This window comes from Ovis aries, chromosome 7 (genome assembly GCF_016772045.2).
Source record: "Ovis aries strain OAR_USU_Benz2616 breed Rambouillet chromosome 7, ARS-UI_Ramb_v3.0, whole genome shotgun sequence".
NCBI lineage: Eukaryota > Metazoa > Chordata > Mammalia > Artiodactyla > Bovidae > Ovis > Ovis aries.
The window spans coordinates 23,849,075-23,862,044 of record NC_056060.1 but is presented as its reverse complement, the minus strand read 5'-3'; the positions used below and the strand labels follow the sequence as shown (position 1 = coordinate 23,862,044).

The window sequence follows — 12,970 nt, the reverse complement described above, 5'->3', positions numbered from 1 at the left end:
TAGAGATAAAGAGCAGGAGGTAAGGGTCTAGAAATGAAACCTTAAGGAATGCCCATGAAAAGGGAGAGAAGTCAGACAAGAAGAATGAAAAGAAGTGTTCTGAGAAGTTTTAGGAGAATTCAGCTTGGGCAAAACCATGAATGTTCTCAGCATTCATTGTTCCCTCATAATCATAAAGTGGAAAGCATTCCCTTTTGTTCAGCTTTTCTCTTTTGGAAGAATTTATGGAGGCTTGGGGTTCAATCTTTAGGCATTCAGTACAATTCACCAGGGAAGCCATCTGAGCCTAGGCTTTTTTTTTTTTCCCCTGGGATTTTTATTACTAATTGATTTTTTTAAAAATTGTAGATTTATTCAGATTTTCCATTTCTTCTTGATTCCGTTTTGGTAGTTTGTGTCTTCTGAGGAATTTATCCATTTCATATAGGTTATCAAATTTTCTGATATAACTGTTCATAGTATCTATTCCCTTGTAATCATTTTTATTTCTGTAAGGTTAGTATTAATGGTCTCATTCTCAATTTTGTTAATTTTAGTGTTTTTTTTCTTTTTTTTCTAGTCAAACTAGCTAATGGTTTGTCACTTTTGTTGATCTTTATGAAGAGCTAACTTTTTGATTTCATTTGTTTTTCTCTATTTTTTAATAGTCTCTATTTCATTTATTTCCACTCTGATCTTAACACGCAGTCCTTATTGATTTGTAATTTGTCAAAAATAGCTGAACTTTGGGATCCCTGTAGAGATAGTAGTTTAGAGGTAGAAACTGATAGAAATTTACTTAAAGAGAACTTGATGAGATGTATGAAAAATATGTAGTCTTTTCCATAACGCATAGGACTTCTCAAAAATTGAACAAGTACCAGGCTACAAAGGAAGTGTCTTTATGGGAATATTTAGGTGTATTGTCTTCATGGTCTAAGAAAGATAGGAGTGACCACTATCATTCTACTGCTCACCATAGCCCTCCAGTAGTAGCTGTGGTGCTGATGTATCCTTTAATGTATATAGTGAGGTCTGTGTCTATATACTAATGGATACTAATGGAAGAGCTTTGAATATTCAGTACTTAGTGTCCTTGTTCCTGGTGGAGTGAATTTGTGGTGCTGGGGCTGAGTGGTGATGACATTTGATTGCTTGATTAGAGCATTGCTTGAGATGTGTTTGAGAATTCTTTTTAACTATATAACATTGAATCTTCACTACCTATCCCCTTTTTTTAATATCTCATATTTTTTTCTGCATAAACTAGTCAGAGTAGATTTTATTGAATTGCATTTGAAAATCTGACTGATTAAAGGGAGGTCTTGATAAAGCATATTGCTTTATAAAGCTAATAAAAGAGTATGGTAGTATTAGTGTCATAGAAACAACTAAATCAATAATTTGAAATATAAAACTCAAGAGGAAAGCAAATTCATAGGTAACATTATATATAATAAACATAGTAAAACAGATCTATGGGAGAAAGGTGGGTTATTTTGTAGACAGTGTTGGGAAAACTGTCCTGTTCTATGGAGAAAAGATAAAGCTGCATTTCTCTTACACTATATATAAAAGGGGATGACAGAGGACGAATTGGTTGGATTGCATCACTGACACAATGGACATGAGTTTGAGCAAGCACTGGGAGATGGTGAACGACAGGGAAGCCTGGTGTGCTGCAGTCCATGTGGTTGCAAAGAGTCAGACACGACTGACTGACTGAACAACAACATCCTTGATTGATACTTATCCCAAAGAAGTTCTTGCATAGATAAGGGGAAATACAGAAACATTTATTGCTGTTTTGATGAAAGTTAGAGGCAACCTTGGAGTCCATAACTAGGGGATTGGATAGGTAAATGTGGAGGAAGCCCATGGTAAAACATTTTGCAGTAGTTAGAAGCTATGAACCAAAAAAGTACATACCAGTAATCTAAAAAGAGTATCTATAGCTGTAGACCACTTGGCTTCAAAGAAGAAGCTGCCTGAATCCTTAATCAGTTATTTGTATACCTATATTTTCTTTGTGTTACCTTTTATGTTCCAGTTCTCAGAAATTTCAGAGCTCTAATTAATCATAGTAGCTACATTAGTTTTTCTACTAAATGAATTTGTGTCCACTTGTCTTTGATTCCTCTATTTTAATTTTACAGCCATACTGAAATTCTGTAATTTATTTGGAAGCTTTTTGTGGTCATTTCAGTGTTTGTCACTCAATCATGTCTGACTCTTTGCAATCCTATGGATCATAGCCTGCTGGGCTCCTCTGTCCCTGGGATTCTCCAGGCAAGAATACTGGAGTGGGTTGCCATGCCCTCCTCCAGGGGATCTTCCCAACTCAGGGATCTAACCCAAGTCTCTTATGTTTCCTACATTGGCAGGTGGGTTCTTTACCACTAGCACCACCTGGGAATACCTATATATAAATAAGATGTCCTAAGTGATCATCTTATCATTATTAAAGAATCTCCCAGGAAAAAAAGAAAAAAATATTGGGAAAGAAACTAATTTTTCCTGTCCTTGGAGACTATTAAAAAAAAAAAGATAGAAAAGGAAATGAATAAAACAACTATTTTAGGATGAAGAAAAGAAGCATTTCACTCTGTGAAAGTGTATTTTAAATAACCACTCACCTGAAGGAGGAACATCTTTTGTTAACCAGAAGGCTTTCTAAGAAGGTGATTATTTCGTTTCTGTAGTCTTCATATCCCTATGGATATTGAATAAAGGAGAGGAATTTGAACAAAAGCAAAGGGCAAAAACATCTCTTCAGGTTGTGAGAAGCTATGAAGACTGTCTCAGAGGCTGCGTGGGACATGATCTTCCGTCAGTTCCCAGGTAGCCCACTAGGCGATGCTGGTGCGCTTATAAATGCTATGTATGAAACTTGAATGGCCACAAATCTTTTGTTTTCTTCTTTTCAAATAAAATCCCATTAAAATCTGTATAAAACCCTCAGATAGAACTACTAAGCCCTCATTAGTAACAGATGGGACAGTCTCAGGCTATAAAATGAAGATAGGTAGTATCCAAAAGTCTGCAATGTGGGAAACCTGGGTTTGATTCCTGGGTTGGGAAGATCCCCTGGAGAAGGGAATGGCTACCTACTCCGGTATTCTTGCCTGGAGAATTCCATGGACTATATAGTTCATGGGGTCACACAGAGTTGGACATGACTGAGTGACTTTCACTTTCACTATCCAAAAAAGGTCATCTCCGGATGCAATTTTGTGTCTTTCTAGACCCAGTTTCTTTTGGTTACAGAAAAATATAAGTAGATTTTCCTTCCATACTTATTCCAGAGATCATCTCGGATGCAAAGAGTCAAGCTTTGATGAATATTGTAATTTGCATTATAACTTTTGTGCCTTAAGAATATGCATTACTCATCTACCACACGTACTAAGATTTCATGATCATTATTTTTAATATATTAGCATAGCATTATATTACATGTGATAAGTTCAGCGTACTTTTTTGTGTGAACCTATCACTTTAGTTTGAATGATGAATCAGTCTCCTCCCATCATTGTGAGACTCTTTCTGGCACCGTTAATGAAGGAAGCAAGCTTCTTAAACGATTAATGCCTTCTTAAATGCACAGCTGCGGTGACCTCAGAGGATGTGTGTGTGCTCACTTGCTAAGTCCTGTCTGACTCTTTGTGACCCCATGGACTTGTAGCCCGCCAGGCTCCTCTGTACATGGGATTTTCCAGGCAAGAATACTGGAGTGAGTTGCCATTTCCTTCTCCAGGGCATCTCCTTTATTGAGTCCCTACTTAGAACAAAGTACAGATGAAGTAACTAAGTAGCCTCAGAACTGTAGTGATTCTTCTTGGTTCACAGATTCTGATTGATGATGTCATGACGCAGAAGAAAATGCAAAGCAGGCAGCTTATAGTCAGCTTCCTGTGAGTGTCACACTTGAGGCAACTGGCCTGAGACCAGCTGCATTTTGGCCATGGCTTTGCAGAGCACTCTGGAAGCAGTGTGGCTGGGTCTCCTCCTCAGCTCTCTCTGGAAGGGTGAGCAAACTTTTTCACCATCTAGTCTTGGAAAAATGTAGTCTTTGTTTAAAAATTTGTTTTAAATTTCAAAGTCACAACCTTTTTTGTTTGTTTGTTTGTTTCCTGTAGTTGCAGAGAGCAAGGAGCAAGTATTTCAGCCTTCCACTGTGGTCTCTTTGGAGGGAGCTGTGGCAGAAATTTCCTGTAATCACTCTATATCCAATGATTATGGCTTCTTCTGGTACCTTCACTTCCCAGGATTTGCACCAAGACTCCTCATCGAGGGTTTAAGGCCTTCTCAACAGGGACGCTACAACATGACATATGAGAGGTTCTCTTCATCACTGCTCATCCTCCAGGTGCAGACGGCAGATGCAGGGGTTTACTATTGTGCTGTGAGGTACACAGAAGTAGGGAATCCATGAAGAGCTGAACAGAAACAAGGAGAGGTCACAGCATTTGCAGGATGTGGAAGAAAGACAAACAACAACTGCTTCCCCTCCTAGTCCCAATTCAGCATCCCCAAGCTTTTCCATTTGCACTATCAGAAAAAACATTTGAGTCCAAACAGTATATATAATGGGCTTCTCTTGTACCTCAGCTTGTAATGAGCCTGCAATGCAGGAGACCCCGGGTTGATTCCTGGGTTGGGAAGATTACCTGAAGAAGGGTTAGGGTACCCATTCCAGTATTCTTGGGCTTCCCTGGTGGCTCAGATGGTAAAGAATCTGCCTGCAATGCAGGAGACCTGGGTCCAGTCCCTGGGATGGTAAGATTCCCTGGAGCAGAACTCCAATACTCTTGCTTGGAGAATCCTCATGGACAGAGGCGCCTGGAGGGTTACAGTGCATGGGGTTGCAAAGAGTTGGACATGACTGAGTAAATAAGCACAGTATGGCACAGCACTATATACAATAAAGGTACATAGGGAAATAAGTTTTTATGGAGTGTTTCAATAATGGTTCTGTAAATTCATGTTTAAAATTGTCTTTTGATCTGTTTCTTTTGAAATATGCCTGGATTATTTTTGCTTTCCTTTGTAAAATGGCTGATTCTTTACCACTGCACCACCTGTGTCTTAAAAAAATTCCTACAAGAGAATGAAGCTGGCTGATAATATTTTAAATAAATGCAGAAATCAAGAAGAAAATAGCAGAGAGGAAGAGTCATGTCCACTCTGCTATTTTCTTCTTGATTTCTGCATTTTAAATATTATTTGCTAGCTTCACTCTGTTTGTGGGAATTTTTTTAAGATACAGGTGGCTCAGTGGTAAAGAATCCGCCTGCCAGTGCAGGAGATGTGGGTTCAATCCCCAAGGGGTCAGGAAGATCCCATGGATTAGGAAATAGTAACCTGTTCCAGTATTCTTGCCTGGAAAATTCCATAGACAGAGGAGCCTGGAGGGCTATAGTCCATGGAGTTACATACACATTTTGTAAAGTGTACTTTAGTTAATATTCAATAGTATAATTAGCTGAAAGGGAACAAATGAGTGAATAGCTACTACCAACAGCCCTGAGTATGAAACCACAATCCTTCTCTCAGGATATTTTACTTATTACAATTTGATATATACACTAAGTGAGGATGCCAGTGTCAATTAGTATATGAAATATTAGTAAAACTCAATCTTATTCCAAATTTTAAACTTAAAAAAATACAGTATAAGTTGTAATATATTGTTCCCATATTCTTGTTAAATTATCTTTGTCTTTTTACCCACACCTTTCTTTCCCACTTTGGAGACTTAAGTCCTAGGACAGATCAGTGATTCCTGTTTTTTTTTTTTTTTTTTTTAATCAGAAATCTCTGGAGTTTTTAAAAAGAGTAGATTATTTCCTCCCCTGCATTCCAGAGTAAGTGAATCATAGTTTGCAGGGATGGGACCCAGAAGTCTGTATTTTCTATAAATGTCTCTCTGGCAATTCTATTGCTCATCCAAGTCTGGTGTGAGAATCCCAGATTCGAGCCCAGATCTTGAGGCTTTAGCCACTATTCTCTACTTTTGTGTGCGTGCTAAGTTGCTTCAGTTGAGTCAACTCTTTGTGACCCTAGGGACCGTAGCCTGCCAGGCTCTTCTGTCCATAGGATTCTCCAGGCAAGAATACTGGAGTGGGTTGCCATGCCCTCCTCCAGGGGATCTTCCTGACACAGGGATCAAACCTGTGTCTCTTATGTCTCCTGCATTGGCAGGTGGGTTCTTACCACTAGCACCACCTGGGAAGCCCATTCTCTGCTTTTAGTAACATCCAAATTGTGTACACCTATAAATTGGTATATGTTTGTACCACTTGTTTAGGCATATTTCTGTTTTATTGCTTGTTTAAAACTGTGTTAACCTTGCCTTTTAAGCAAATGAAATATCTGCGTATGAGCCATGTGTGTGTCTTCTCCATGAGTTCCGCACGTGTGCTCTTGCTGCTCCACAAACAGTGAATAAGCACATGGCCCCTCACTGCTTTCACAAGCAAGAAGAGACAGAAAATTCCTTTCATTCTTATAGGATGTTCTTTTCAGTTCATTGAAGATTGACATATTGAAAACCCTACCTTTTATGCTGGTGTTTTGATTCTATTGTTTAAACTGTCACCAACTAGTCTTCTTACCAGATTTTTTCCAGCTTACATGTAGAACACTAAAGGTGTTCTTACCCAAAGGGGAAGTGGGACAAGAATGAAATAAAAGAAGGGGAAAATAGAGCTGATGAGAGAGCATTTCTGAAGAGGAGAGCTCAGTGGCAGCACAGTCTTAAAAGCATCATGAAGCTCTCAGTTCGACGGTGACTTGTGAAACATTCACAGGAGAGTAAAATTCCCTGTACTCCCACATCCTGGAAGTTTATAAGTATATAGAAATTTCCATTTTTTTTTGAGATTTACTTTTCTTAAAAAGATTCCTGGTTGAGAAAGCTGTTCTAAGGCTCTTGAGAGTAAACATGCACAGCAGGGCTGACTAAATATGGAGACTCCAATGCAGTGGGCGTAAAGCTGCCCAAGGTCTCCCTAGATTGATCTGCTCTGCCTGCTGCTGGTCATATCCCCATTGCTGCTAATGTTTCCTTGGGGTCAGTAGCTCATTCAGTTCTTTAAATGTCTGAGAACCTCCTAGAAGCAATGATCTAGGGGCTGCTTTGATTAAGTGGCACATACATATGAAGTCAGTATCTGGTATCCACTCAATTAAAAGATAGCCTCTAAAGGTAAGTAGCACAGAAGAATATGATTGTATAAGTTTATTAGGATAATGGAGTTACTTTCCAATATTGTAAAGTATTTTTAAAAAAGTAAATGATCAAAATTGAAATTCTCAATGTGATTTATGCTTTTACAGTCAGAAAAGTATGGGTTAAAATCTTTGTTCTCTTTCTTTAAGGATGGCTTGAATAATCGAATATTCCTGAACTCCTAATATTTTCATCTCTAAAGTATTAGGAGGAAAAATGAATCAAGAAATGTAATGGGCTTAACATTATGCTCACAGTAGACGTTTGATGAACAATACCCTCATCAATCTCATAAAGCACGTAAGAAGAATAGCTAGTGAGTCTATATTGTTCAATTCTGAAAGCTCAGTTGATGCCTTAGGAATCCTTTGGATCTGAAGCCTCTTAAAGGTTTAGTTCATTTGTATCTCTTGGAACTGATTACTAAATGGTTGAAGTGAGCACAATGAGTCACTTGCACTATCTTGGCATAGTACTACATGCTTTGTGTGCTACATCTGTATAGGAGAGAAGAAGTAGAGATTAGGCAATTACCTGGAAAATTTAGTTATGGCACCAAAGTCTACACTGGACTATTGTTTTGACTTATTTATCTTGCTACATCAGTCAAAGTGCTGTATAGATATGCCTGAGCAGACATTTAGGATAAACCCACATTTTGCCTGATTGATAGGGGAACCCTAAACCCAGTGTCAGGGGATTGGATGTTCTCTGTTCTCCTCCCCAAGTCTATTCTCCATCCTGCTCTACACCCAGGAGGCTGACTTCATGCCCTTGTCTTTTTTGCTTCTAGCTGGGTTTGGCCCAGTGGGAGCCCCTGGCAGGAAAGAGTGGTCAGCCTGTTTATATTCTGTGATCTTTCCTTTCCTGTGCTGAAATCCACAGGTCCTGTGGACCCACCTCAGTTACAGGTCTCCCAGGCTGGGATAAGTTCTTCCTCCTCTGTCCCTTCAAGCCTAGGAGTGGTGAAGCCTTCTTACTGTTGTTGGTGCCAGGGTGCTTTACTGTCTCTTGTTCAGTTCAGTTCAGTTCAGTCGCTCAGTCGTGTCCGACTCTTTGCAACCCCATGAATCGCAGCATGCCAGGCCTCCCTGTCCATCACCAACTCCCGGAGTTCACTCAGATTCACGTCTATCGAGTCAGTGATGCCACCCAGCCGTCTCATCCTCTGTTATCCCCTTCTCCTCCTGCCCTCAATCCCTCCCAGCATCAAAGTCTTTTCCAATGAGTCAGCTCTTCGCATGAGGTGGCCAAAGTACTGGAGCTTCAGCTTTAGCATCATTCCCTCCAAAGAAATCCCAGGGCTGATCTCCTTCGGAATGGACTGGTTGGATCTCCTTGCAGTCCAAGGGACTCTCAAGAGTCTTCTCCAACATCACAGTTCAAAAGCATCAATTCTTCGATGCTCAGCCTTCTTCACAGTCCAACTCTCGCATTCATACATGACCACAGGAAAAATCATAGCCTTGACTAGATGGACCTTAGTCGGCAAAGTAATGTCTATGCTTTTGAATATGCTATCTAGGTTGGTCATAACTTTTCTTCCAAGGAGTAAGCATCTTTTAATTTCATGGCTGCAATCATCATCTGCAGTGATTTTGGAGCCCCCCAAAATAAAGTCTGACACTGTTTCCACTGTTTCCCCATCTATTTCCCATGGAATGATGGGACCGGGTGCCATGATCTTCATTTACTGAATGTTGAGCTTTAAGCCAACTTTTTCACTCTCCTCTTGCACTTTCATCAATAGGCTTTTGTAGTTCCTCTTCACTTTCTACCATAAATGTGGTGTCATCTGCACATCTGAGGTGATTGATACTTCTCCCGGCAGTCTTGATTCCAGCTTGTGTTTCTTCCAGTCCAGCGTTTCTCATGATGTAATCTGCATAGACGTTAAATAAGCAGGGTGACAATATACAACCTTGACGTACTCCTTTTCCTATTTGGAACCAGTCTGTTGTTCCATGTTCAGTTCTAACTGTTGCTTCCTGAACTGCCTACAGATTTCTCAAGAGGCAGGTCATGTGGTCTGGTATTCCCATCTCTCTCAGAATTTTCCACAGTTTATTGTGATTCACACAGTCAAAGGCTTTGGCATAGTCAATAAAGCAGAAATAGATGTTTTTCTGGAACTCTCTTGTTTTATCCATGATCCAGCGGATGTTGGCAATTTGATCTCTGGTTCCTCTGCCTTTTTAAAACCAGCTTGAACATCTGGAAGTTCACGGTTCACGTATTGCTGAAGCCTGGCTTGGAGAATTTTGATTTTTCCCCTAATCCTCCACATGTATTTAAAAATATTCCTTTCTTTAAGCTTTTCCCAATCATTCCTCTGGAGATGACTGCCAGCACCTTTTAAGATAGAGCACTAACACTTAAGCTCTAGACAGAAAGAGAAGAAATTTATTCTATTTTCCCATTCATCATAGGCCTCTTTGCGACTTGAAGATTATTATTTAAAGATAACTTACATATTTCAAAGAAAGACATTATAATAGGGTCAAGGTTTCAATTAGTTAAGTATGAAATCCTTAGCAAAGCTTTGAGAAATAGCTCTGTTCCACATTCTTTTCTGATTCAAAGCAAAGAGATTTTCTATCCTCTTTCTAAATTGGGTGGTTTCTTTGGATATTACTTAAAGGAAAAATAAGGAAAATCAGAGAAACAACTTCTTTATACTGATACTTGCTTATTTTCTTTACGACTCTATTGAATAATCACTCTGCTGCTACTGTGGCATTTTTTAGTGTAAAACTTTAGCCTGTCTTCCCCTTAAATGAACTCTTTGTCATCATCATAATACCTCAAGCTTAGCTGACCATCAACTTTTAATCCACGTGTATTTCATCTGAAGTCTGTTTTAAGTAACCTCTCTATGTGGAAAATTTCTGTTTTTGCAAACCTTCATAGAAGTATTTTAGCTGTAAAACCTACTGTTTAATAAGACAAATATTTATAACAAGTGTATAACACCATCCCTTCTTTTTTTCTCTCTAAAAATGTTTAAAGAGAAGGTTCAAGTTCTTCTTGTATGACTATTTAAATATCATAGGGAGAGGTCTCAACAGACCCAACCAAGAGAAAAACTCAAGTTATATTGTGGTCAAAGAGATTTAATTGGAAGCTGGCTCTAAATTATTTCTAAAGAGACAAATAAGCTCACTCTTACCATTCGTCTCCTCTTGCCTTACTCTTTCCCCTTATTTTGTTTTTCTGGTCTCTCACTTTTCTTTCTCTCTCCATTCAATGCTGTGCTTTCCTTCCTTTTTCTATTTATTTCCCCATTCTATCAAAATATGCTTTTCCCTTCTTTCTGTCCCCATATTATCTTGAGAGAGCATAAACCATTTAAAACTTGTTGCACCCAGGATGAATTTTTTCCACTTTGGTTCACACAGCCCTGATTCTTCTCCTTGAACACCAATGGAAAATGTAGACATCCAGAGGACTGGTGCTGTGCTAAGTCCTGGAAGCCCCAGGGGTGTTTGTGTGTGTGTGTGTGTGTGTGTGTGTGTGTGTGTGTGTGTGTGTGTGCACGCGCGCGCGCTCAGTCGTGTCTGACTCTGACTCAGTGGACTGTAACCCGCCAGTATTCTTGCCTGTCCATGGAATGTTCCAGGCAAGAATACTGGAGTCGGTTGTCATTTCCTCCTCCAGAGGATCTTCCTGACACAAGATGGAACCTGAGTCTCCTGCATTGGCAGGCGGATTCTTTACCGCTGAGTCACTACTTAAGCGGCTCAGCTACTAGACTGGAAAGTCTCCTGATTCTAAGTGGGCTCTAGGGGGCGCTGCAGTGTGCGGTTTGTCTTGAGTACAGGAGGTGCTGCAGTCTTGCTTCTCACGGAGATCTGAGAGAAGAGCTTGCTCTACAGAGAGAAGATACAGGTGCCAGGAAGCACCAGGGGCCTTTGTAAAACGCTGTGCTCGTGGAGAACATAGTCTCTGGGTGGAGCCCTATCTCCAGCAAAGGTGAGCTGCAAAAGAGCCCCCATCCAGCCCAGCTTGAGCCATGGCCTCTGCACATATCTGGACACTTGGGATTCTGTTTACACTCAGTGAGTGATATTCCCTTTCCGTTTTCCACTTGTATTACCCGCTTACATTCTTTTTCAGAACCTTCACTGATGTATTGTGCGTTACTTTACAGGTGGACTGAGAGCTCAGTCGGTGACTCAGCCAGAAGATGAGGTCCCTGTCGCGGAAGGGGATCCAGTGACTGTGAAGTGCACCTATTCAGTTTCGGGGAGCCCTTATCTTTCTTGGTATGTCCAACATCCCAACCAAGGTCTCCAGTTCCTTCTGAAATACATCACAGGGGACCCTTTGGTTAAAGGCAACTATGGTTTTGAGGCTGAATTTAACAAGAGCCAAACCTCTTTCCACCTGAAGAAACCATCTGTTCTCGGGAGTGACTCTGCCGTGTACTTCTGTGCTGTGAGCGACACAGTGGTGGGGGCTGCAGGGAGAGCTGAATATAAACCCCCGAGCACAGAAAACCATGCTCCTGAAGGCTTAATATCCCTCCACAAGGTGGTGTTGTGGGTCCAGAATTTGTCCTTCATTATAACTAAATTTTTTTTGTGTGTGAAGCCACAACATTTGTTCATTTGCAAGTATATATTGAAATAAATCCTGTGTTCCAGCTACTCTGCTGAGCACTGATCATAAAGAGGTGAAGGAAACCATCCTTGATCTGCAGATGCCAGGTGCGATCCCAAACATTTGTGAACCCCTTTAATTCTCACAACTCTTTTCATGAGCTTCACTTTACCAATGAAGGCATTCATGCTCGGAGGATTTATGTATCTTACTTAAGTCACAGAACTGCTCAACAATAAACTGAAACCCAGGCAACCTTCCTCTTAGGCGTGTAGTCTAACGACTCCACTTCTCCTCAGCCTATAGGCTCCTCCAGGCATGAGACAGATTTCAACAGTGGTGTAGCCCTAACTACCAAAATAGTCCCTGTTAATAAAAAGTGTTGGTTGTAGGAATGAAAAGTAAACTAATAACTCAAAATAGTTTGGTAAGTGCTCAGACAGAGAAGTGCATAAAATGCTGTGTGACAAAAGGAAGTAGAGGTGATGACTCTGAAGGGAGAAGAAAGGAAGCAAGTGAGACATAATGCGAGGAGGATTCAAAACAGTGGAGGATTTAAGTATGTTGTATAAACATGTAGGCCGATTACAGCTCCTGTGCTCACATCTTCTTACGTATACCCTTGTGAAGGACCTGACTCAGTGCCTCTCTTTTTTCTCTTTTCAACTTAGAACCTCCCAGGAAGGGCTCCGGTTGACTCAGTGTGAGTCAGATGCTGTCCCTGGACAAGCTGTGGTGGCCACTAGGGTTAGCTCAGCTTTGCTCTACATTTGACCAATTAATTAGTGGTGGCTAGGGGATGATTCTGCAAGAAATTAGCAGCTCCATTTTGAACCATATGATTCAAAGGAGTATATCCCAAAGGAAATTAGTTTTTATGTAGAGACTTTCATTTATTTTTTCTAAATGGATTGACATTCATAAGAACACTACTTATTTGAAACGTCACACTTGCTCCATTGATTTGGGATATTGCATTTATAGTATACTAAATTCCTATATATATCCAGGTCTATTTTTGGATTCTATTCTTCATGGGGATACCTCAGCAAAACATGATTATAATCCCTGGAAAGAGCCATTCCTCGACTATCCCTTGGGCTTGGGTTGTGTACACACTGCTGGAATATCTACATCAAGGAAGAAGGTCCTTGA

The 12,970-nt window shown here is 40.2% G+C and overlaps 2 gene segments (V, D, J or C); both read left to right on the top strand.

The window, feature by feature from the left end:
• Positions 1-3,908: 3,908 nt before the first annotated feature.
• LOC101109686 (T cell receptor alpha variable 2-like) lies at positions 3,909-4,483 on the top strand. The segment is given in 2 exon segments: positions 3,909-4,007; positions 4,119-4,483. Coding segments are annotated over 2 exon segments (360 nt in total).
• A 6,643-nt stretch (positions 4,484-11,126) lies between these two features.
• Positions 11,127-11,845, top strand: LOC121820075 (T cell receptor alpha variable 3-like). The segment is given in 2 exon segments: positions 11,127-11,271; positions 11,364-11,845. Coding segments are annotated over 2 exon segments (528 nt in total).
• The last annotated feature ends 1,125 nt before the right edge of the window (positions 11,846-12,970 follow it).